The sequence below is a fragment of the Rhagoletis zephyria genome, unplaced genomic scaffold, assembly GCF_001687245.7.
Source record: "Rhagoletis zephyria isolate East Lansing unplaced genomic scaffold, Rhagoletis_zephyria_1.1 Rzeph_scaffold_02862, whole genome shotgun sequence".
In the NCBI taxonomy this organism is placed as follows: domain Eukaryota; kingdom Metazoa; phylum Arthropoda; class Insecta; order Diptera; family Tephritidae; genus Rhagoletis; species Rhagoletis zephyria.
Genome location: NW_016159946.1, coordinates 14,175 through 41,833, shown reverse-complemented (window position 1 = coordinate 41,833; position 27,659 = coordinate 14,175). Strand labels below are relative to the sequence as shown.

At 33.7% G+C, this 27,659-nt stretch overlaps 1 protein-coding gene across 9 annotated transcripts in view; it reads right to left on the bottom strand.

Moving 5' to 3' along the window:
• The window catches only part of sls (sallimus), a 64,900-nt gene that overhangs the window by 30,714 nt on the left and 6,527 nt on the right, over window positions 1-27,659 (bottom strand). For 5 of the 9 annotated variants that reach the window (XM_017622623.1, XM_017622622.1, XM_017622625.1 and 2 more), the window contains exons 2-5: window positions 20,397-20,891; window positions 1,753-3,334; window positions 1,454-1,683; window positions 22-1,386 (exon numbers count right to left, since the gene is read on the bottom strand). In XM_017622623.1, the coding sequence (XP_017478112.1) occupies window positions 22-1,386; window positions 1,454-1,683; window positions 1,753-3,334; window positions 20,397-20,586 (3,367 nt within the window). In that variant the 5' untranslated portion in view covers window positions 20,587-20,891. Of the gene's footprint in view, window positions 1-21; window positions 1,387-1,453; window positions 1,684-1,752; window positions 3,335-20,396; window positions 20,892-22,191; window positions 22,281-27,659 lie in introns of those variants that run through there. The other 4 variants (XM_017622630.1, XM_017622628.1, XM_017622629.1 and 1 more) reach the window with 2 other exon arrangements.

Here is a 27,659-nt window from a genome sequence, read left to right as displayed (position 1 = left end):
TACTAAATAGTTTTTACTTACTTTCTACTACCATCGTTCCTTGTAATTGTGCTTCACCTAGCTTATTTCTGGCTACCACAGTGTAGACACCTGCGTCTTCGGCACGTACTTGCGATATATCTAAAGCGACATAGCCAAAGTCATGATAGGTTTGAATGCGTGTAGCTGCACTAATGGCACGCCCATTGTGATACCATTCAATCTGCAAACTAAGGTCGCTTTGTGGCTCGACGCGTGCTTCGAAGTGAGCTCTTTGTCCTTCCAAAATTTTATTGGTTCCCTTCATTGGGCCGAGGAAACGTGGAATTTGTGTGACTTTTGTCTCCTCCTCTTCAGTGCGTCCATAACGCGTAGAATCCTCCAAGTGCTGTAGTTTTTCCAAGCCACCTGGGTGTTGGGTGTCAGAGACAATATCCTTCTTTGAAAGCACAGTCAACTGCGCTGTAGTCGTATCCTGTCCGATGGCATTGTAGGCGTGACAAGTGTAAGTACCGGCATCGTAAATTGTCAGTTGCTTTATGGTCAGTGCAACATAGCCGAAGTTGAAGAAGGTGGTGCTACGGGAGCTAGCTTCCAGCGGTTGACCATCCTTGAGCCATTCCACGCGCATAGTAGCATCGCCGATTGGTTCGAGACGGGCTTCAAAGTGCGCATGTCCACCCTCGCGAATATCCAATTGATTTTGGATCGGAGTTTTGAATTGTGCTGGTCCGATTGGCTCAGGTACCTCTTGTACATGACGACGTTGCTGTGCTTTGCGGTGGTCCTCTAGCTCTTCAACCTTCTCGATGTAACGCTGTTGTTCGGGTATACCCAAGTCTGCGGTCACCTCAGAACGTATATTTACACGTATGTTCGAGGTACTGGTGGCTTCGCCTACACGATTAACTGCACGCACTGTGTACGAACCAGCATCTTCAGCCCGTAGGTGCAAGATGTTAAGGGAGACGTAGCCGAAGTTGAAGATTGCAGTGATTCGCGAGCTAGCAGTAATCGGGCGGCCATCCTTGTACCATTCCACACGCATTGTGGGGTCGTTAACTGGGTTGACTTGAGCTTCAAAGTGCACATTTTTGCCCTCCTCGAATTCGCCAAGGTCCTTTAGCGGGCGGATGAAAACTGGTGGTTGATTCATTAGTTCCTCCGAGCTTTCCTGACGCTGGTAGCGTGAGTAATCCTCCAATTGGTTGATATATTGTAAACTATTTGGATTCTGAGAGCTTTGCTCGATGGAGGGGCGTTGAATGACAGAAAGAATGGCTCGAGATTCAGCAACACCAGCAGCATTACTAACGCGGCACATATACTCACCGGAGTCGTGAGTCATAATGCTCAAAAGATCGAGCGCTATGAAACCAAACTTGAAGACAGAGGTAGCGCGTGAGCCTGCACGTGAGGAAGAGAGTTTAAATAACGAAACTAACTATTGCTTACAAATTTTTTTGATACTTACTTGCTGCCAACGGTTGTCCATTAAGGAACCATTCTACGACCATAGTTGGATCACCAACAGGTTCGATGCGTGCCTCCATGTGCACCTTGTTTCCTTCGACTTGTTGCACGTTATGCAATGGTATAATAAATTGTGGCGGTGGGTAGACGCGGTCTTCCTCACCGGGGCGCAAGTGTGGCTTTGCGCGTTCTACATGGCGTAAATAAATTATTTCTGGACCAGGTACAGGCCTTTGGTAAGGAAAAAGGAAAACACAAAAATGATAGAAAGTAATTGTTTAGCTTACTCAGTGCACTTACTCTGGTTCGATGATTTTCGTTGGCCGCGGTAAATTGAGACGTCTTTGTTCATGTGTCGGTTGTTCTCTGGGAACTTCTACATAGAGTCTTGCGCGATTAGCAGTCGAGCCGGCAATATTTTGTGCTGTGCACTGATACCAGCCTGCGTCGGTGGCCGTGACGCGTGGAATCTCCAAGCAGGTGGCGCCACCGTCAATACCTATATATCGTTCATTATTTGACGAAATTTGCACACCGTCCTTCTGCCATGTGATGCGTGGCACTGGAGTGCCGATGGCATTGGCACTCATAGTGATGGGTTCGCCTTCACGTACGGTCATTGTGCTGAATCTTTGAACGAATTGTGGTGCGACAATCTGTTCTTTTTCCAACACATTCAGTTGCGCTTCGATGGCAACCTCACCAGCCTTGTTGCGTGCCAAACACTGTACTGCGCCCGCATCCAGACGACTGACGTTGGTAATCATCAGCGAGTGACTACCAGATTCGTTGACAAGAATCTTATGTGATACATCATCTTTGACTGGACGGCCGTTGATCAGCCAGACAACTTCAGGATAAGGATTGCCAGTGACGCGGCAATCAAAACGAGTCATGCGACCCTCAGTGACTTCGCGATCAGCATAGCCCTTCACGAAAGTGGGTGGCAAGGCTTTACCAGCTTCCAGCTGTTCTGCTGTAACATCGACTGGCTTCGGTTCGTGAGCACTTTCGGCAGCTGGTTCCACAGCCAAAACGGCTGAGGAGACTACGCAACCCTGGGTATTTTCTGCGAGCAGCGTATAGTGGCCGGCATCTTGGTAAGTGGCGTTCTTAACCCGCAACGTAGCAATACCACTGGAATATGAAGTTTCGTATTTTTGCGATGTTACCAGGCGTTGACCATTATGGAACCAAGTTAGGCGTGGCTTGGGATTAGAGCCCACCTTAGCGCTGAAAACGGCGTCAGAACCTTCAATAAGTTTCGAGCTACGTGGCTTCTGAGATAATTGTGGTGCATGAGCAGCACCCAAAGTGCGGTCCAATTCCTGCGTTAAATGTTGATCTTGTTCGTAAGCCGAACGCCGTGTAATAGCCTCACGATATTGCACTTCGCGTAGCAAGCGATATTCAAATGTATCGACACGGAACTCCTCCTCAATCGAGGTGTACGAATAGCCGTTGGTGTACGATGACTTATCGAGTTTTTGAACGGGCTGCAGCACTGGCATAGGCGCGCCCTCAGGCTGGATATAAACACTGCATATGGCCTCGCCATATTGATTGCGTGCGGTGCATGTGTATTCGCCTTCATCACCAGGTCCTATTTGGTTAATCAGCAACGATACTTCACCGGTGGCCTCGTTGTAGGTCATTCGGAATTTTTGTGACTCGAGAAGTGGTGCGCCTTTTCGGGTCCAAGAAACGAATGGCTTTGGATTGCCACATAGCTTACCCTCGAAGAGGGCATTGCCGCCTTGAGCGAAGCGGGCGTTCTTGAAAATTTGCTCAAATATCGGTGGTGAAATATCGCCTTGAGCGTAAATGTGCGTTAGGGATGGCGGAGTGTAGGTACCGCCAGCGCCTACATGTTGTTGTTGCACTGCAAGAGAGAAACAAATTAAGAAAATAAATTAGTTATGAATACCAGCGACTGAATCTTACAAGAGAAGCAGGTGACAAATTTTCTAAAAAAATTGCGAATAGCATGCGGACCGTTATTCATTGTGGAAACATTTAAGCGGGCGAGCTATGATGTAAGTGGTGGCGTCGCTTTCTACTCTAAATTTAGATTGGATGCTCCAGCTTGTTTGTAGTACGGAAAAAATATTTTTTTTTTGTTTAAAAAAATATGCGAACTTATAATTTAAATTTTGATGAAGTAAACAACAAAGTTTTCATATAAATTGACAAATTTAGAAAATTTTTAGTTCGAAAGGGAGCATGGCGAAATTATTGCGCCATGGAAAGGGGGCAAAATCGATAAAAATCAGTTAGTGTTAATAAAATAAATACAGAAAAGTACAACAGCAGTAAAAATTAATAAAACAGAATGGGTAAACGGAGATGGAGAAGAGGTGTACAAGAAATTCCATTCGAATTTATAAATCTGTGTATACAGATTTTTCTCTGGATCAGTGTTGCCAATATTTATAAGTACACGTTATTGGCATTCGATCTTTCAGTGTATGTATAGTGGCAACGAACGTCCTTGCAGCTAGTAGTGATTCACCGTTAGTTTCACAAAAGTTCATTACTGCTTGACATACTTTGACTAGATATTTTCGAGGTTCGAAACAGAAATTTTATAAATAGAAACACGCACGTAAAATAATGGGATGTTTCAAATTCGAAAGCGCTTGTCGTGGATAGACTCTCCCACTCTCGCACATGCTACTCACAGTTTCGAAAACTACACATACATGATCGTATGCCAACAGTTGGCGAGCTTCCACGATTTTCATACTGAAAACACATACATATGTAAGTACATACGTGCGAAAAATAGTGGGTAATTTGTTCGTACAATTTCATAAGAGCAGTTAGAGTGAGTCGACTACATATACATATAACGTGTGTGCATGCACCTATATATGTTTGTGAATCAAATAGGGGCACGCACATTGTTGTATCTACTATTCGAAAATTCAGAATATTTCTTTGCTATGTTTTTTAGACTACTATTTATTTTTTAAATAATGTTTAATGGTGTCAAATGCTGACCTACTTCTGAGATTGATGTTTGATGGTAATATTAATTTTGTGGCGAAGGACCAACGTCGCAATTATGTATGTGCCATACCTCAGTGTGTAATATACATATACATATGTACATATGTATATAAATACTTTATATGAGATTTAGTTCTTAGAACAGCTGATTTTACTTTTTTTACTGGCCTTGGCGTAGGGGTTATCAAAATGAGGAAATGAAAAGGAAATTTTGACAATCACTATGCTAAAAGTCACAGACAAAATAAATTTAATATTTTTTTTGTTCGGCTGCCACCAAGGCGAATTTATACAAGGTGGTGTTGTAAAATTAGCTGATTTCTTCGCCTTACATGTATTTTGTTTTTGCTTTTACTGATTTGACAGCACACCCATCAACAGCAAAAACAAAATACATGCAAACTTTGGGGCGAATCGAGATTTGACATAACACCCTCAATACAAAATACATGTGGTTGTTGTTGTTGTTATCTAATTTCGCCAGTAACACCACCTTGTATAAATTCGCCTTGGCTGCCACCATGTTATTCGAATTCGCCTTGATAAGTTTGTGCGTTGGGCATGCCTGCGACTTTTTTTTTGAATAAAATATACTCATGGGGAGAGGAAACGGAATGATGAAAAACGCAACACAATAACGTTTGTTAAAAATTTCGCGCAGGGAAGTCCGAGAAAGCAAATTTGTACTGAGGGAAGCAGTGAAAATAGTCATATAGATTGGTTCTTGCACTTTCGATGAGTGATATGAATTTTTTGAAAAAAAAAAAATTTAAGTGAAAAATAAATTTGTATTTGTTGAGTAGAGGATACTATTTTTATTTATTTATTTTTTTGATTCTTTAACGAAAGCTGAGGTTTGATCCTTGATAAAAATATTTATAAGGTATCACCGCTGAGAGCCAGCTTTGGAGATTTTGACGTTTGCTAGAATTTTCTCCCGCCATTATTTCATTTGTTAGTTTTTATTTTCACTCACACTATTTCTGTCGAAAAAACAAAATTTGAATGTACATACATACATATGTATGTAAATAAATAAATGGAAGCAATTGTGTTTTAAGGACTTCTGTCCATCGTTCAAAAGGTGTATAAATCCTCTTTTCAAAAATTTTTCGATTTTTAAAATCGGATGGAAAATAGCCAAGCTATTAAGAGATAAGTGCATCAAGTACGATTATAACGGTTTTTTGGTATAAAAAAATGGAGGATTCTGGAATTATAAGGGACCTATTTTCATGTTGTATTCGACCTTACCTACAACCTACACTAGGTTTTGTTTCGGGTGTATTTCATGACTATTTTTTGTTGTAGCACCGTCTTATTTAAGAAAAAAAAAATTTAAATATGTGGTGAAACGTAAAACCACGAAAATTTTATCCCTCCTAGTCTCCCGAAAAATATTCAATAAATGGAAACATATTTTTAACGAAAATTGTCATCTATCACTACTACTAATGCTGTTTAAGCGAAAAAGGAGAAAAATTGCTTTGATTACTTCAAGTGAAAACGCTCATATGGAAAATTGCTGTTTTTTTTTATAAAAACTTACTATTTCTTGCTTTATTATAAATATTAATAAAGGGGTTTTTATCTATATTTGCCTACAAAAATACTAACTTTTTATAGCTTTTGTGTAGTTTTTCTGAAATTTGCTTTAACTTGGAAATTTATGTACGATATTCTCTTGATAATTTAAATAATAAGCGCGAAAAAATAAAGTGCTCAAATTTTGCGTATGTTATACACACATAAAGACAAAGTGACTAAATGCGACGACCCAAATAGAAAAACAAATCTTTTTACCTTATCACCCATGCTTTTAAAATACTCGCTATAGACGCATCCTGTACCCCATGTTTTGTTTTAATTAATTTATTTTTTTTCTGAATAGCAATGCACATTTTTCACGTTCAATCGTGTTATCTTAAAAATTATTAATCCTTCATTTATAAAAGTGAAAAACATACATTTTTAAAAGTATAAGTAAAACGTAATTATATTAGATTTCAAAATTGCAGAAAAGTTTCTGCCAAATTTTACCAAAAATCGGTAATTCAAAATTTTTTAAACCCCGCTTTCAGATTCGTAATCATTTGTCATAAAAATTACTAAAATCCTACCAAAAGCCCCCGAGTAACAAGTTTCGAGCGAATTCAATAAATTTTAGAAATTATTCCGCCATATTGTATTCGCCATTTTGAATTCTAAAATACCATGGTCAAACTCATAATCGGCGACCCCAAATACCCCCAGGTAACAAGTTAGGATCAAATTAAAAAAAAAAAAAAAATTGTTCACCTTATTGGATCCGCCATACCTTTGAATGTTCTATGTTATACCAAAACCCAAAATATCATTCGTACACGGAAACCACATATTTTACAATTTCAATTGCATAAATGTTAAGTCTTAAAAAAAAATCAAACTTGAGTTCTCAAAATTTTAATTTTTACACATTCATGTTTTGGCATACGGGCGACTATATATGTATGTACAGATGCGATTGACTAACTAGCAACGAAATTAAAAATGATAGTGTTTGCAAATTATGTTTATTTATTTATTTTTATTAATTTTCTAATTAAAAATTTTGAAATTTTGAAGTTTGATATATTTTTTTGCAATTTGTGCAAGTTTTTAAACTTTTATTATTGTGGTTCCTGTTATAGATTGAATTACATTTTAAATGAAAATGATTAAAAATAAGTAAATAAGCACAATTTGTATAGCTTCATGGCATACTCGTTGTACATGGCGTATGAGTAACATTTTGCCAGCACATCGTCGCCTCAGAAAACGGATGACGAATGTGCAAAATCACGATTTTGGGATTTTGATGCAGATTTACTAAGTTGGACATGCTCTTTCGAATTCTGCAATCCATTTTTTTATATCTCCATTAGTTTTTGAGATATTTCGTGCGCATTTTGTCGTATGTTACATAATATTAATGATTGGGTATGCCTTTTGTTGTATGTGCTGAAAATGCGTCCCATACGACAAATTCCCATACAAACGTACCTTTTTTTTAATCATAACACGTTTGTCGTATGTGGCACATACGACAAATTCCCATACAAATGTAATCTTTTTTTAATCATAAAACATTTGTCGTATGTATCGCAAAACTTTGAACTTACGACAATTGGATGGTCCTCTACTATAACGATACAATTAAAATTGAAAATTAAACTAAGTAACTAATTTTAAAATTTTAAATTTTTAAATTTTAGCTTGCACTGAGTCTCCAATGAAATGAAAGAGATAAAAATGTACAAAAGACTGAATTTAAGTATTGTTTTTTGTTTTTATATAAAGAAAACGTATGTTCGTAACATATTTACAGCATAAGAGATGTACAGATTTTTTTTATTAAATACATGATTATGTTTTTGTTATGTTTTTTCTAATAAGTAATCATTATTTAATAAATATGTCTGTTTTTTTCATCAAATTATACCATCGTCGTTGAAATAGATACTTTACTATTGTCGTATGTTCTGTGGACAAAACAAAGTGGTGAGTAAACGCTACTTACGACAAATGTATACGGAATGAAAAGTAAATTTTCTCATTAACGTTAAGAGATATTAAATGTAAAAATATGGGAAATCAAAACTAATAACACCAACTACGTCTCCTTCAAAAGTTACAAAAATCTACCGTACAGTTTCGGATTAATTCGACCTTAAACTTCAAAGTCAATTTTCTCAAAACCGTGTTTTGTAACATTCGACATCCGTTTTCTGAGACGACGACATGTGTATCATAAACAAATCATTGCGCATTTTCACCACTCATTTATTTATTCATCCGTTTCTTCGCTAGTAGCTTGTTTTTTCGTAAAAGAAAAAGCTTTAGTGTAAACGAAAAACAAAATTTTTTTTAAATTTTTTCCCTGTTAAATTATAATTTTTTTTTCATAAAACTTCAAAATCTTGATGTGATACGGATTTTCTGAAAACGGTACCGTTATCTAGACGTCAAAATTAAGTTACCGTGTTTTGCCTCCCTCCTGTGTAATTAAATATGTAATAATTTTCTAATTTCTTGGTGTCAATTTCGAAATCGGTGACGACGACAGCATCTGAATACCAAGCTTTATAAAAATCTATATTTTTGTTATATAGTCGTCGTTCGCCATATTGTATCCGCCATTTTGAATTTTAAAAATTGAAGATCATATTCTAATCAGTCACAGAAAGAAACATCTACATAACAGTAGAAGGTACTACAGTGCGACTTATCCCTTTTCGTAATCGATTGTTAAATAAAACGATTCATTTGTTTTGTTTGAAACACATGCATACTTAGGTACGTACATATATGTATACATGAGCAGGAAATAATGTTACTCATACGTCATGTATGCACCCGTTTGATTATGATCAAACTTAATAAATAACAACAAATAACAATTGATTACGCGAAAGTGATTAATCTTAGCGTACTATAATTATGCAGAGAAATTATACATATTTCTTTCCACTTGATCCGATGAACGAGAATCGTCAGTGACATTAATGTTAATGTTCTGCGATGCGCTAATTTTTAATAGTTTTCTATTAAGTAAAAATATTTCCTTACTAATTTAGAGCCGGGACATTTCATTATTTTATTCAACATAACTTTCCGATCAATACGGCATAATATTTATCCTTTATAAAATTATTTGAGAGTACGGCCTAAAATTGTGCCAGATTGATTAGGCTATATCGGCAGTAGCAGTCTTGAATATTCGTCATTTCCTGCCGAGGAGTGACCGCTTCAGAAAAAAGTGTTCTTGAAGGAAAAGATTCACAAAATATTCATTAATTGTTTAGATATAAGCCTGCTGCCAGCAGTGTTCACAAAAATTACTTTCTGATGTTAGAACTTTATAATTGGATAGTAATTTCTTCGTTATTCTCCATTTGAGATAAGTTATTTTTAATCTTTGCAATAACATCAATGCCTTCCCGCAGAGAGAAATTAGTCGTTTTAAATTTATCCAAGCAGAAATGCAACTGAAGCTACGGTTAAATAAAAAACATATCTGTTTTTATGTTATTATTTGCAAATATTTCTTTAGTTCGAGGAATATAAAAACACCAAAGAAATGGTCAAGAAAAGTTTATTGAGCAAAATTTTCGTAAGCAGTACGAAGTTTTTAAAAATTTTGCTACGCTTTCTACTATGGTTTGCTAAAGTTAATTTGTGAAGAGAAGAAGGTACTCTTGTTTTCAACAGATATGTATATATGCGCGTTCCAATATTTCGTAAGGAAAAAGTGAGACAGGGGGCTGTCGGATAGCAGATCTCAAAACTCTTTGACACTACTATTCATACACACATGAAATAATAGCAATTTATTTTTTTTTTTTTTGTTTTGCTTGCGTCGCTTTGGCAGCATGAACAGGTTTTTTGCAAAAAAAAAACAATATAATCACAAAAAAGGCAGCACCTTTAAGCCAAATTGACGATAATATTTATTGTAAAAAAAATATTTAAAAAAAGTGAATGCTGAGTGAAACTACCTTCTTTGTTTTGCCATCGGTGGCACATAAGAGAAATATGCGCCTTCAATATTCTAACTAGGACTATATTTTTATTTGAAATTCGCCAATTTTTATTGCAAAATTGTGGATTTTCATTCTATCAAGGTCCCATGCCAATTTCGTTTTAAATTTGATAAAAGAAATTGAATAAAAAATATTTTAAATATGAACGTACATTTTTGGCAAAAAAACTTGACTTCATTCATAAGGAAATAGGCAATCAGCGAAGAGAATAGAAATTGGCTGTGTTGTTGCAACTTAATTTATCAAATTTATTATTATTAATTTATCAAAATTGTATTGTAAAACAACCGATGTTGATATAACTGAATTTATAATTAAATTATCTAAAAAACATATTAATTATTAATGTCCTTTAGAAAAAAAATTATTAAAACAGTTGGCCTGCTTTAGGATAAAAAAAATTTAAACAAAAAACCGTAAAGAGCAATCATTAAATTCGCATTCGTCATCCTCACTTATCCTTGGATGCCAAAACAAACAGTTTAATCATCATCTTATTACTTGCCAGGTGTGGCCAGCTCGTGCCCGATGGCCAAACGCCAAGTGGCAACTGGCGAATGGCCAGTGCGACCTTGTGGCACTGAGCAATGAAATCTTCGNTTTTTTTTTTTTGTTTTGCTTGCGTCGCTTTGGCAGCATGAACAGGTTTTTTGCAAAAAAAAAACAATATAATCACAAAAAAGGCAGCACCTTTAAGCCAAATTGACGATAATATTTATTGTAAAAAAAATATTTAAAAAAAGTGAATGCTGAGTGAAACTACCTTCTTTGTTTTGCCATCGGTGGCACATAAGAGAAATATGCGCCTTCAATATTCTAACTAGGACTATATTTTTATTTGAAATTCGCCAATTTTTATTGCAAAATTGTGGATTTTCATTCTATCAAGGTCCCATGCCAATTTCGTTTTAAATTTGATAAAAGAAATTGAATAAAAAATATTTTAAATATGAACGTACATTTTTGGCAAAAAAACTTGACTTCATTCATAAGGAAATAGGCAATCAGCGAAGAGAATAGAAATTGGCTGTGTTGTTTCAACTTAATTTATCAAATTTATTATTATTAATTTATCAAAATTGTATTGTAAAACAACCGATGTTGATATAACTGAATTTATAATTAAATTATCTAAAAAACATATTAATTATTAATGTCCTTTAGAAAAAAAATTATTAAAACAGTTGGCCTGCTTTAGGATAAAAAAAATTTAAACAAAAAACCGAATAGAGCAATCATTAAATTCGCATTCGTCATCCTCACTTATCCTTGGATGCCAAAACAAACAGTTTAATCATCATCTTATAACTTGCCAANCTAGGACTATATTTTTATTTGAAATTCGCCAATTTTTATTGCAAAATTGTGGATTTTCATTCTATCAAGGTCCCATGCCAATTTCGTTTTAAATTTGATAAAAGAAATTGAATAAAAAATATTTTAAATATGAACGTACATTTTTGGCAAAAAAACTTGACTTCATTCATAAGGAAATAGGCAATCAGCGAAGAGAATAGAAATTGGCTGTGTTGTTGCAACTTAATTTATCAAATTTATTATTATTAATTTATCAAAATTGTATTGTAAAACAACCGATGTTGATATAACTGAATTTATAATTAAATTATCTAAAAAACATATTAATTATTAATGTCCTTTAGAAAAAAAATTATTAAAACAGTTGGCCTGCTTTAGGATAAAAAAAATTTAAACAAAAAACCGTAAAGAGCAATCATTAAATTCGCATTCGTCATCCTCACTTATCCTTGGATGCCAAAACAAACAGTTTAATCATCATCTTATTACTTGCCAGGTGTGGCCAGCTCGTGCCCGATGGCCAAACGCCAAGTGGCAACTGGCGAATGGCCAGTGCGACCTTGTGGCACTGAGCAATGAAATCTTCGAAAAAGCTCAACGACACCAATACCAATACCGTCGAGAAAAACAAGAGCATTCAATTTTCTTTAAGTCTTATACATGCGTATACATATACATAACTACATCCATATGTACATATGTACATATTTACTTACATATATACGTATGTATAAGAACTTAGACACATATGTAACTATTTACTTTTGTGTATGCGTTTTTGGCATCTTGACAAATCGNGAGAAAAACAAGAGCATTCAATTTTCTTTAAGTCTTATACATGCGTATACTTATACATAACTACATCCATATGTACATATGTACATATTTACTTACATACATACGTATGTATAAGAACTTAGACGCATATGTAAGTATTTACTTTTGTGTATGCGTTTTTTGGCATCTTGACAAATCACTCTGTGATGAGTGGACCCATGACACATAAGTAAGTAGATACGATTTCAACTGCACCCACTGATTCATTCTGCAGATGTCTGCGTTGAGCAACAGAAAAATATTCTTGATGACTGATCTTCAAGTGTCGAGTGGGAAGAGATAAAGACACACTCGTTGCAGGATAGTAGATACTTAGATTTGAAAAAAATAATAATAATTACCTCTAAATGTGCGTTTGAAAAATGAGATTGTTTTTAAGCGAAAGTAACGAATCAAGAAAAATCTTCAAATTAGTAAAAAAAAGCAAATAATACTTAGCTCAGAGTTAAAGTTGTAAAGTCTACATACACTAGGGGTCATTAGAATAGAGTCGTCTTAATTTGAAGAGCTTTGGCTATATTTCCATGGTTTATTTTATGTTTAATATTTTTTTATAAAAGCCTGGCTAGCTATACCACAAACACCATATAAATGCCCTTTTCAAACTTTTATACAAAAATTATAAAAATCGACAAATTTCCACCAAATTTTTAAACTTTTTATTCAGAATTTTTAGAAAAATTTCTGGTATGCAGTGCAAGTTTCAAGTAGCTAGAAAATACCGTTGATTTTTGAAATTTTTTTTGTTCTGTATAAAAAGTTTAAAAATTTGTCGAATTTTTGTTATTTTTGTATAAAGTTTGAAAAGGGGGTTTATATGGTGTTTGTTGTATAGCTAGCCAGGCTTTTATAAAATTAACGGCGCAGTTGATCTTATCAAAATTGTGCCCTGACAGACGGCAGTGATGCAGAGTTATACATATTTTGTTTTGAATACGGAAAATGTTTGGTGTCCAAAGTTTTACAAAATATTTGAAGAAAATGAATTTGGAATGTTTTTATTCTCACTAGTCATTTGTTGCATTTCGCATTTCTGGTTCGAATAGTGGTCGTTACACTGTACGAAATTTTCAGTTTTTTTGGGGGGCAATTTATGAAACTAAGTTTTTCTAAAAGTCTGGATAGTATATAGAAAAGTTTTCCCACGTTGGCGCTATTAAGCGTTTTATTTTTCAATTTGAAGCTGGTGGTCGCAGAGCTGCTTTTAAAATAATTGAAATTTATTTAAATGCAAATATTTAGACAATAAAAATGCCTTTCTAGGTGTTTGATGTCATAGGACTCTGAATTTTTAATTTTTTTTGCCAAAAACGGTCGCTGGCAGCGGTAGGATGCAAGAAACATGGTAGGAACATGAATAAAAGGACAAACAATGTTTCTTCATGTTTTCTTTTTGCACCTAATCGCACCAGCGGCCATTTTAGGCAAAAATAAATTGCAGATACAGATTCCTAGTACCTAAAAACCGCTACAAAGGCCTTTTGATGGAAAATATATGTCTGGGACTACCAAATTGAAAAGAACNAAACCGCTACAAAGGCCTTTTGATGGAAAATATATGTCTGGGACTACCAATTTCAATTGAAAAGAATGCTTAAAATCGTCAATCTGGGAAAACTGAGAAAAAGTCCTTAAAATTTCGAGTTTTATTCATTTTTCCGAATCGGAATGTTCACATATGAGTTTTTTTTTATATAACTCTTCTATCTATATAGTGACTCAAACAAATGACCACGGTTTAATTTTCTTCATATAATCGTAATGTTTTTGGAGAAATTTATTTTTTTTTGTTATTTTTATATAAAAATATCGTCTAAGCTTTAACCAAAACCGTGTAAATCACAGTTTCAGACTTTATACAAAATTTAGGAAAATTCAACAAATTGTCAACTTTTTATTCTGAATTTTTAGAAAATTTTTGGGTATGCAGTTTTATAGCGCATACAATTTTAGTCTAATGAAGTGCAAGTTTCAAACAGCTAAAAAATTGCGTTGATTCTTGAAACATTGCGAATATTTGAAGACAATCAAAACGTGCTCATTTGTTTGAGTCGCTGTATGTGTAGCGGAGTTAAAAATTTTGGTCAGCGCCCAAACAACTTATTTGAAATGCAGTAATAGGTTGAAGAAAAACTTTCTTATTTTCCATGCAGTCCTTATTTGTTGCTGTTCAATTTTCTTAATCGCTTTTCAATAGTTGTTATCCATTATTTGCCACTCATGATTTTTTCATCTTTCAAAGGCGACATATTGGGCCTTATGAATAAAAAAGCAATTACTTTTTCATAAAATTTCCCACATTTTACTCGATTTATCCAAATAAATTTNATTATTTGCCACTCATGATTTTTTCATCTTTCAAAGGCGACATATTGGGCAGTATGATTAAAAAAAGCAATTACTTTTTCTTAAAATGTCCCACCTTTTACTCGATTTATTCAAACAAAGTACAGTAAAAGGTCTGAATGTTTAAGAAAAAGCAAATGCTTAGTTTTTATTCATACGGTCCATTACATCTACTTGTCAGAATCAATTTTGTATGTACGTATATTGAGTTTTTTAATTTCAAAAATTTACTACCTGATTTTTTTTATATATCTATGTATGTAGTGAAAAACTACGAGACTCCTTTAAATTCCCCAACTTTTTTAAATTTAAAGAGTTCGAATGCATAACCTATTAGCGATAATCAACCCAATTCCAAGTACAATTCCGAGGGTTTTCTTTTCTCGCCGCTCCTTTAATTTTAAATTAAGGTACCCGGAATTTTTAATTTCTCCATTTCTTCCATTATAAACAATCTTTGAAATAAGCAGAAGCCCCTTTGGGAGCAAAATAGCAACCATAAATGTGAAAAAAGGGGGAACTGAATAACTAATTATGAGAGATTTCCCGTCCTTACATCCGAAGGGAGTCTAAGTAAAAATTAATTTTTTTAAGCACACTTGTGGTCAGCTGATTAAGTTAAGTGACATTTGAACAGTTTTGGCTATTTTTTTGTGTATTGAATGCTAGTATTTTCGTACAAAAATTATAAAAATTCAACAAACTTTAAAAATTACACCCACAAATTTTAAACTTTTTCTCCAGAATTTAGGTACGCAGCCATTAAATAGCCCATTAAATTGCATCAGGATAAAGTGGAAGTTTTAAGACGCTAGAAAATCATGTCGATTTTTAATAATTTTTTGTTTGGCTGGTGGTGTTGTGCATTTTCTTCCATACCCAGTAGAAAAAGGAAGGAGTAAAAAGCAATTACAGAAAGCCTCCTCTTGAATGAAGGGCCTTATCATCTGCATGATCTCCTGAAATATTTTTTATGACATGGGCCCAATTGCAAGACATTGCGTTTCCGCTTTCGGGAGGATAGCTCATAGAAGGCATTATTTTTAATAACAGAAATTAAAAGCTCACAAATAATAGCAAACATCTCTGCGCAATCAGCTACAGCCATAACATTTACATAAATGTGTTTTCCAATTTTTATTTGAATACAATTTTTTACAATCGCTTAAACAAACTTATTTTCAAACGTTTGTAGCTCATGTCAGTTTATTTGCTTAAACGTTGCCAACTCACTTCTCGAGAAGGAGCACAGGAAGCACTCTGTTCCAGGGTAGCCAAATCATTTTTGAGAATTCCCCGATTTCGACAATGAAATTTCCCGATTTTGCCCGAAATTTCGTAAAATTTCCCAACCGTAGATATCTCTTTATTCACAAAAAAAAAAAAAAAAACAAAAACTTTTGTATTTGGATATTTTGCTGGCCTTTCTGTTTTATTCGTAAACCAAACCAAAGTTTTATAAAGTCAGTTACCAAATAAATAATAAAAAATGTTTATATAACATTTACATAAATACAGTGGTCGAAAAAAATTTGGTCGCACCAATTATTTTTATTTTGTTATTTAATTAGAGTTATCTTTGTTTCATAAAAATATAGTTCATTCTTTAAGAAATACCGTATAAGTCCAAGTTTGCGACTTTGTGCAATATTTGTAAAAAATTCAATAAACTTTCGTAACAATTTCGAGGTTTTTAACTAGATTTTATAGAAAGATTTTTGTATTTCTATTATAATAAAGTGCAAGCTTCAAGTGTCTTAAAACTTTCGTTTTAGAATTTTTTTGTCGAAGTTTTTGCGGTTTTCTTCCATATGAAAATAAACTACGTTTATTTGTTATATGAAAGCAAATGCGACAGACAAAATTCTAAAAAATTAACGGCCATTTGAAACTTTATTACACTAGAGTTGAAAGAGCAGAAATTCCCCACAAAAAACGGTCCATTCCCCGATTCCCTACGCAAACTGAAATTCCCCGCATATCGGGAAATTCCTCACGAGTTGGCTTCCCTGCTCTGTTCTGTTTTGCGCTTGCTTAGGAGTTGGTCTGTAATACCTTATCAACGGAAGGCCTTGACAAAATCGCCTCTGGGTATAAAGTATGCTCGACAATTACTTTTATATGGACGAAAATGCCTAGCACCATCAGTAAAAAATGTTCAAAACGTCACTTAAATTAATCAGCTGACCACAACGGTACCTGCTAGCTGGTGTAAACAAATAGTAAAGTTGATGCTTATAAAGTCCGTCGTTATAAACTTATTCAGCTTCATAATAAAAATTTCGACCAGACTTTTTCTGAAAAGTTGTTTTTTAAATTAATTAATTCAACCTTTTAACTCGTAGTTTCATGCATGTGAACACACTATACATATGTATGTAAGTACATTAGTGCGCGTCTTATCTTTCAATTTTGAACTAAAAACCAAGATTTTCCTTAGAAAAGTTTGCTTAACAATAAAAATGGGCTCTTCGAAAAATATTTAAAATCGGATAACGGAAGGACGAATGTATCTCAGATGGCCGAAAGTTGCGCAAAGATATGCAATTTTTCACAGTTTAAGCATAAAAGGCTTAACAACAACCTACCGTGAGAAAAATTTTCACTTTTTGGTCACAAATTTTATTATACTGCATTTGACTTTATGTATTACTTCGAATATAATTTTCCAGAGACCTAAAGTAAAATTTAACGAAACATTTTTTTCGTATAGCATTTTAACATTTATCTCCTACCATATCGGCATTTTTGACACCAATAATATGCATTTAAATGTTTTGTATAAAATATGTAAATCAGGAAATTTTACCAAGAGGCACTGAAGATGAAAAAATACATATGAAATGCTTTATACCAATTATGTATAGTAAAAATTGTAAAGGTCCAAATGAAAAAGTACTCAGCTAACGCTCATATTGTTCTTCATCAAAATACTGTTTCGAGCAAACGTTTGCCAATGGATAGGCAACTTGAAAATCGGCTTAGCTACTTCTAGATAATGAATATAACAGGGGCATGAAATTTATAAATTTGTCACTTTATCGACAGTGTATGTATTTATTTATACTATGACGTCAAATAAAAGATTTAAAAACAAAACAAAAAACTCGGGAACGAAAGGTTTAAGAAGCAATTTATAAACAGATTTGAAGTAGAATTACACTGGATTACAAATTTTAGTTTGGTTTTTGTTCTCCAGACGCCAGTATCCAGATATTTACAATTTACCGTTATTCAGCTTAAAACAAAAATTGGTTCAACTTAATCACATATATCTTACGAACCAATTTAACGATCAAATGAGATACGTCAAATCAAAGCTAATAAAATTCTCCATAAACCATATATTCATCACTTTCCGATAGGGCTGATAGTTTCTGACAAATTAATTAGTCTTTCCAGTTTTTTTTTTAATGAAAAAATGAAAAAATCAAACTTCACCAGAAGGAAAATTTAAATTTTTAATATCAGGTTTTGTGCAAAATTCTTGCACTTGTGCTAAAGCAGGTTCTGTTACAAAAAAAAATCAAGTTACTAACGAAGGAAAGCGAGGGATAAATAAAGAAGTATTGAGTGGTCAAATGAAAATACGCAAATATTTTGTTGGAATTATACATAGAATTTTTGCTGTAAACCAGTGTTATTTTTTGTTTTCATAGACCTACAGTAAATTTAGAGGGCAACTTTTTGAAACATTGGAACCTTTCTACTTTGAACAACTTTTTTATAAAAAACGTCGTTTTAAGGTGTAGTAGGTGGTTTAGAGGCTGAAGTTAAACACCTAACAGGCGCGCTTACATACAGATAACTGATCACAGAAGTCAATCGGCATGAAGTGGCTTATGTTGCTTTCAAAGTAAACGTCTCATATAGTACTTATAGAATTTTTTCAATGTTATGCCTCACTTTAAAATTGGATTGACACCGAAATCCCTTATAAGTAAAATTTCAAAATATCAAGCTAGGTTCCGTAATTACAAATTGTTTTACATATGTACATATATGAAAAATTATTCTATCTAGGATTTACTTTCTCAATATCCATTCGAAATTGTGAGTTGAAAACATCAATTTTGTATGTTATTTTTCTTAAGCTGGGTCGCATGCACAAAAATGTTCACATGTTGTGTTTGTAGGATATGGAATATAGAATTCCACAATCAGGTAGTTTCTAGTTAAAAATCCACGGACGCTTCTAATACCAAAACAAGAAAAATCTGAAATTTTATGCAGTATTTCTGTTAAGGTATACAGTGGAAAAATGTGGCACATGACCGAAACCAGTTTGTTTCGAAACCAAATTGACAAGGAATGACGGAAATTCATTCCAAAATTCATAATTTTCTCAGCCTGTTGGAAGGATCCACCAACACAAAAAAGTAGGTACATACATCTTTATAACAAATAATGTGCCTATTTTAAACTCGGTTATAAAATCAAAAGGACTTCAAAAAAAGGAGAAGGTTCTCAATTCGTTGGAATATTTTTTTTTTTTTATGTATGTTATGTTTGAACCCCGTTAACCGACGTCTATATATTTTATATATTAAGGAAATGTGGTACCTCAAATGTGGTCCCATACTAATTTGGTTCAGATACGATCATTGGATCATGAAGAAATTAACGGTAATCTAAAACTTTTATATAAGAATTGTAGTGGGTTTTGTGTTTGCGTTCGCAAAAATAATAACTTTCAATGGAAAACAATTTTTTTCCCCTTTTTTAATATGTAAGTTTAATGTAGCTAGGGGTTACCGTTGGTTTCCGGGAATTTTTTTAGTAGAATGTATCCCTACAAAATTTTTCGCAAATGACGAAACGACCAAAAAAAAGAACAAAAAATATTCGAAAAATAAAAATTAAAAAATTACGACTGAAAATGATCGGAAAAATAAAAATTCAAGATCGAAACAATAAAAATCATAGAAAAAGGTTTTGAAACGATCCGCAAGAATATGAATAAAAAATAACGATTTCGCAATGACTTCAAAAGAAAAAACCCTACATAATAACGATTATTTTTGGTCCTTGACTAATAGGGCCACACGGTTTTTTATTTGTTACATTTGATTGTTTATAAAAAATATCGAAACAAATTGGACCGAACAATGGGACCAAAATAAAAAAATAATGGTATTATTTGCGTATAAGGTTTGCTTAACAATATTCAGTGCGATGTTCATATTTTGAAAAATAACTACGGCAACAAGAAAATTATAAGTTTAGCAGGTGATACTAAAATAAAAACAAAAAATAAAAGATAAAAAGATCGAAAACAAAGAAAGAGAGAAAAAATAACCCGACTTCAATAAATGTTTGGGTTATCAGTTTGACTTGGATCCCACTAACAATTTCCACGCTCGTAAAATTTCACTATAATTTTTTCATATTTATCTTCACAATGAACCTGCAACCTAAAAACCTGCTAAAATTTGGCAATAATCATGGCCAGGGAACGGATTTTATGGAAATTATCCTTTTTCAGCTAAAGAGAGAGTATATTGGATTGAGAATGTCCACGGTTTAGTTTTCCCTGATTCCATCTATATATACACATTTGGTGTTGCATTTTTTTGTTTTTTTTTTTAAGGTATTTGTTTTTTTTTGTTTTTCTACCTAACTAGTTTTTACTTGTAAAATAAATATTTTTAAAAAGTAAATTTGGATTGTTTTTCGATTTTTGTCTTTTTTAGTGCCTTCTTTTGCCTTTTTTGCGGGTTCTAGTGCCTTTTCTTCCCTACTTCGCTATTTTATTTTGTCTTTTTTTATAGGGTTTTAGGTCCTAAAAATCCGTTCCCTGATCATGACATATGCCTGATTTTCCACATGAATGATGAGTGATCATTCGCCATTGCGGCTGAGCAAACTGACCTCTTTGTTGAGTGATTTGCTGACTTTGGACGGTGCGTTGTTCGGTGCGGCTAATCCTTTGTTGCTGCTGCTGCATGCTCGAGTATTGTTGTTGACTCGAGAATTGTTGCATTTCTTGATGAGACTGCGACTGCGATTGCGATTGCAGCTGTTGCTGCTGTTGAAGCGGATTCGAATTTTCTCGTTGCATTTTCGTTATATAACACTAGTTATAGCGCATTTAAAATGATAACTGAAGGTATTTAGTGACTTGCAGTGCAGCTAACTCACTAATATTATGCTATCGGATAGATATAAGACTGGACGTTGATGGTTGCGGTGCGATGCAAACCAAAAAGATGCCACTTAAGTGTAACTATCCGATTTTAAACACTATGTGATTTTTTCTACAGCTGCTTCTCTTATATGTGTTGACTGATTTCACTACCTATTTATATGTATATCTTTATTTTTTTTTTTCACTTCAAAACACAGATTTATCGCTTTTCGTAGGTGCTGAAAAAGAAAAAAAGAGAATTTGAAAATTACACTAAGGGTTTTACATTGAACTTAATTGTTTTTGGACACAGATTTTTTTTAATTGTATTGTAATTTAATTATCACTTTGCTGAACTTTTTAATTTTATATTTTTATTCACAGTTTTTTATTACTCTTCACTTAAAATTTTTTTATTTTATTTTATTTATAAATATCAGTGTTAAGTTCAGTGCACATATGCTACGCTGCTGTGCGAAATTCGCCACGAACTGAAAATAATATACATATGCACACTTTATTGGATAAATATTTCTATTTTCGAAAAATTATTCTGTCGCAGGCCGTCCTTTTCGTATTCCTGCGCTGCAAGTTATTTTCCATCTCATTTATGTACGAAAATATAACACCGATCACTGTTGGCCACACAAACACAAACAGGCGCTGCTATACGTACAAACACAAACTCAGGCACAGCAGCTTTTGCTTCTTAATTTTCAGTGGCTATTTTTAAAAATTGACAATTCAGTTAATTTTAAGAGAATTGTAAAATCTCTGCGAGCATTGCAAACTTCAGTTTTTTTTTTTTTTAAATCAAAATTATAACCAAGGTTTTTCGGTTCGATTAGAATTATTGTTGCATGAAAAAATACACAGCACTGTTATCCTTTAGCAGTTATTCCTTAAAAGTTTATGTTATCCTTGTTTGTGTTATTGTTTTATCGATTTTATCGATCCTTGCAATACACGTTCATACATACAATATGTATGTACATATGTACAATGTACATAGGTATTTATACATATACATATAAATATGTATTATAATAAAATAAATTAATAAGCATATATGTATGTATGCATGTACACATAAGTAAACCCATACGAGTATGCATTATGGCCGAGTGCAACACTTCGGCTGCGAAACGGATCCGGATCAACCGATTTACCCACAAACCGAGCAACCGCACGACCTACCGACCGACCGAGCGATAGCCCGTTGCTCAGCTTGACCAAGTGCGACCGAGCGCACGAGCAACGAGCGCGCAGTTCGTATGTGGCACGATCACCCACCATCAGCTGGCCGAGCTCACCGAGCGACCGTTCGCATGCCCACCAGTGTATCGATTCTTTTTTTAGATATTCAGCGCAGCGAAAAATATTTTCTTCATAAAATTTTGTTACGAAACCAAAAATTTTTCAATATTTTCAATTTTTCACTGCAAAAATTTTGAGGAATTTTTTCACATTATTTCTTTATCACAGTTGTTCAACACTTGCAAATCCTTATTTACTTCTTATACTCTTTTAACTGCTTACTTTCGTTATCCTTTGCGCCGTTATAGTGTAAATTTTATCGCGTTAAAATTATATTTTGTATTTTCCGTTTGAAATAAACTCTCTTCTTCACCTCAGTTATAATACAAATTATACGAAAACTCTATGTAAATTATTATTTTTCCAAATATATATATATATACTATATATGTGCGCGTATGAAAAACTTAAATCTCAGAAATTAAAAATCTTCTGGTTTAAGTCATAATCCCCGAGACTGAAACCAAGACGTCGATCGTTTTTGAGGTGCGAGCGAAGAATGACACAAGATCGTTCCAATTGCGATCAAATAGCTCGATCATTTGTTGTCTCGTATTCGGTTTTATGGGTGTATGTGTTTGTAGCATGAGTGAGTTCACAGCGTGTAAGAGTACTTTCTTCATTCGGTGGATACTTCGTGGAGCTTCGTTGTAGCTTGTTGCTATTTGTGTTGTGTTTTTGTTGTTTGTTGGAAAACTCATCGATTTTATTTTTGGGAAATTCGTCGGATGCACAGCACTGTTGGAGGCCAATTGCTGGGACTTATTGTAATGATGATCAATTTTTCTTGGTATTGCCCTCAAGAGGTTAGAATTTAGTTTGTAAATTATTTTATACGAGACTGCAGGCTCGAGTGCAGACGGAGGAGTCTCCTATCCTTCGCTGCTGTTCTATAGTCATAAGTATTCGAANGTAGCATGAGTGAGTTCACAGCGTGTAAGAGTACTTTCTTCATTCGGTGGATACTTCGTGGAGCTTCGTTGTAGCTTGTTGCTATTTGTGTTGTGTTTTTGTTGTTTGTTGGAAAACCCATCGATTTTATTTTTGGGGAATTCGTCGGATGCACAGCACTGTTGGAGGCCAATTGCTGGGACTTATTTTAATGATGATCAATTTTTCATTGCTATTGCTCTCAAGAGTTTAGAATTCAGTGTATAAATTATTTTATACAAGAGTGAAGACTGCAGGCGCGAGTGCAGACGGAGGAGTCTCCTATTCTTAACTGCTGTTATATAGTCATAAGTATACGAGNACTCCCTGTTGTATGCATGGAGTCGAAGACGTCGATAACGATGTTTAGCCACAGATTAGTGTTAACCAGACATTGAGTACCCGACCCTAAATGTGGAAATGACATTCAAAAAATTCATGTCGCCATCGACAAAGCGAATATGTATGTAGTTAGTGAAGATAACAAATTGGAAGCTGTGGGCCGTGGGCCCATCGTAACTTGGTTTTATATGATTATTTTTTTTTATAAAGAATAAACTATATTTTTAGAATAAAATAATTTAAATTTACAAATACAAAAGTGCCCAACGTAAATCGGTCTAAAANTAACCGCAGATTAGTGTTAACCAGACATTGAGTAACCGGCCCTAAATGTGGGAATGACATTCAAAAAATTCATGTTGCCATCGACAAAGCGAATATGTATGTAGATTATGAAGATAACAAATTGGAAGCTGTGGGCCGTGGCCCGCCATAACTTGGTTTTATATGATTTTTTTTTATAAAGAATAAACTATGTTTTTATAAAAAAAATAATTTAAATTAACAAAAACAAGAGAGCCCAACATAAATCAGTCTAAATGTATACTTGCTTTTAGATCTACCTAAATATCTGTGCCTTTAAAATCTAATTGATAAAAAATTTTATTTTAAGAAAATAAAAAATCTTCACATCTGTTTAGCTTTTAAAAACCCAAAAGGCGAGAGCATTAGTCAGTGCAGTGAGAGAGATACGACCAAAGAATTTTTGTTCTCAGTTCTGTCATATTATTCGGCACTCTGCCTCATTTGAAACATGTGTTTGTATGTATGAATTCAAAAGTCTTCGGTATTGAGTTGAATAACTAAAAATAATTATGTGATTTATTTTTGAAAAATATTTTTCAAGATTTGCTGGGGAAAATAAAATTATTTCACTGAAAAAATTCGAATTTTTATGAATACCTATCAAAAGTAACAGTGGGTACACAATATAATGATCACAGTGATTTGCTCCGTACCCAAGATAAAGTTTTGCAATGCATATAAAGCCTTCAATAGCTGCAAGTCGGAAAATTAATATAATAAAGAAGTGTTTTATGTAACTTTATTGGTTAATATAAATATCGATATCGCCAAATGTATGCATTTATTCGATACAATAATCATATAGACAACGACATAATATGTAAAACGATACAGATATTTACATCGATAAATGTATGTGTAAATATATCGTAACTTGCAACTAACATAAAGAAAAAAATCGATAAACATATCGATAATTACATCGAATAAAAAACGCACTAAGGATTTCTAAAAATATCTCGATGAAAATATCGATTAATACATCGAAAATGATATCGATAAATTAATAAATAATTGTATCAATAAAAAAATCGTTGACCGCGTGATTTCTGGTTTTCACATCGATTATATATACCTATTTCAAAACTTTTCAAAAAGTATTCTATGATTTTGAATAGCAGAAGAAGAGGTTTAATTATAACGAGACTTGTTTGCAGACAATGGGAGAAATAAAAAGAGACCAGCTTAATGGGAATCAAAGTTTACTGAGAAGCCAACATAAGAATACCTAAAGATGGATTCGGGAACTGGTGCCGGGCTTCTTTGCTCAGAGGATCTGCAAATCGGACAGCCTTTTCGTTTGCCAACTGATTACTGTGTCTTACAAGCTGAGATCTATGCTATAAAGAAGGCAGCTAGTCTTCTACTAAATAGCTTGGTTCTAGCTGGAACAGACATATTCATACAACCACCATTTAGTGCGTATATATTAGCAAAAAATTTTAAGTTACAAGCTATAATTATGGACCAAACCAGATGATTGATGAGTATGAACGTTACAGGGCACTAAGCTATTGCACCGATGCAACAACGATGATTAATACGGGTTGGAGAAATATACCTCCCCTCGGCAACTATTCCTCTGAGTGGAAGCATGGAACTTTGCATACACGCTCTCCTAACTTAATCTAACCATGCAGCCAAAAAAGCCTCATGAAGCTTATATCCAATTTCAATATCAATTTCCTCATACATAAAGAATAAAGAAATCGTGAATACAGTGCATGGACTCAACCACTTTATTGAAAGATCTACCAACTTTTTAGCTGTATTTTATTTTCTACCATTTTTACCAACAAAGTATAAAAATCTACCGATATTTTTCGGAATGAAAGCAAAGAGACTATTAGAGCCTGAATTACGGCATCCGTGATGAAATCAAATTCGGATCGAAAATCTTTTTGAGATAAAAAATATACCAACTTCTACCATTTTTTGAATGTAAAATCTTCCACTAATAATTTTTTCGAAGTCCGTGCACTGCGTGTATAAGTATAATTAAAAATTTCCGCTGTCACAATTATTTTCCGGAAAATTTTATTATAACGTATTCCTACATATCATCTGCCACTTTTCTTTTTGACTTCAGTGGGTAAAATGTAGAGATTATTGGACATTTTTATGAAATTACCATTTTGCCATTAACAGGCCTATTCTACACGTTACCGAATATTTTTTTACCAAAAAATATTTCCACTTCTTGTTACCGCAATCCTGTTAATGCTTGTTATCAGCTTACAAGGTGGGAATAATTTTTACGATTGTACAGATCGCGAAACGGGTTTAAAAATTAACGGGAACTTTGTTTACCAGTTACAAAGTTATTATTACCACCGCATAATAGATCTGCAAATGTTTGAGTAAGCGTGTTACCACTGTCAGACTCTCGCAAAATCGCTAGCACTGTGCCAACTAAATAGGAGTATACATATGTACACTTGGCAAATTTTATCAAATATTTGTATTGCTTTTTTCGATCACTCATGCTTATACCACACTTATACATACATATACATATGTACGTACTTTTATATGTATAGTATATTGGTATGTATTTTTTTTTTAAATATATATATATAGTCGGATTGTATATATAGCTAGGATTGTTCTATATCGAAAAAATTGAGCCCCATTTAATTTTTGGGGTTTTCGGGGGACCCATAAAAAAAGTTAATACTAAAAAATGGTTAAATAAGCAATTTCGTACTATTCCCTGAAATCTTGTGAAGAGACGCAGAATTTGCCGATTGAAAAATATACTTAGATTCTCAAGGATTCTATAACATTTCTTCGAAATATTGCTTTTTTCCATATACAATACATGGGAAACTTTTTATGATTTAAAAAAAAAAGTATGTACATAAAATACGTTTTTGAATCGCTTCAAATAGCTGTGCATACTGTAGATGAAAATGAAGGATAAGTAAATTTTAATAAAATAAAATCTGTACATTGTTTTTCGTTTTCAAAAATAACCGTAAAATGATTTTGTTGACTCAAAGCACAGGTGGATGCCGCTCGGCACAATTATACATATACTTGTACATATATGTACAGAAACACATACGAATGTATCTACATTAGCCCGAAACGGTTCCCTTGCGAAGTAAACAGGTTTGTATTAATAACCTGACTATTTAATTTTAAAGCTTACGTTGAGAGGGATTAAGTGCCATCAATATTTTCGCGCCTGATACGTCCACCAAAAATTAATTTTTTTATTTATTGCGCTATTTGAAGATTTAATAGACCGCTGAAAAGGTATTTTAGACAACGGAAAACTTATGTGAACCAGCTTTTCAGTATCATTTAAACTTAAATTATGTAAACTGCGTTTATATTGAACAACTCTCTGGCATTTGATTGGCTAATCTCAGTTAAAAATAGCCAGCTCGAGCGTTTAAACTAAGTTTGAGCCACAACTGTGCAGTGGAAAACTGGCCCTGAGTGTATATATTTCTGTCATGAGAAACCTGCTCATGAAAAAATCCCCAGCTGGAGCAGAAACCCGACCAAACGAAATATGTGGAGTATCAATTATACAGCCCCACAAAAAAGGTGTTATGTACTTTTGACAGCTATACCTAACCCCCATTGTTTTGATGCACTGAGCACGAATCCAAAGTCCTCAAAAAACATGGCGGATATTATGGGATGCGTACGTTTTTTGAGATTAGGAAAAAATCCTGAGGTGGTGAAGCAAAACGGACTTTGGATTCATGCTCAGTGCATCAAAATTCAAGAATGAGGGTTCTTTCGACCACAAAATTCTCTCAAAATAAACTTCAAACTATGTGTGGAATTATAAAGTTTTTTCCGCGACTCTGCCTAATGCATATATGTATGTACATATGTATGTACATCATTTGCTTGCAATACTAAGATTCGGATGCTGCTATGGAAGATGAATATTTTGAAGACCCGACAGAAATTTTTGTTCTTTTTAGCACACTTGTACACTCATCCATTATGTTCCTTCCAATTTACCAGCTCATCAATTATATAAATAGGCAATCATGTTTCCTTTACACCCCTTTTACGGCTAAACTGTACTTCTAAGGTATAAACAATTATATATCATTAGAAAGGTATTTTGATGCTGATGTGCAGGC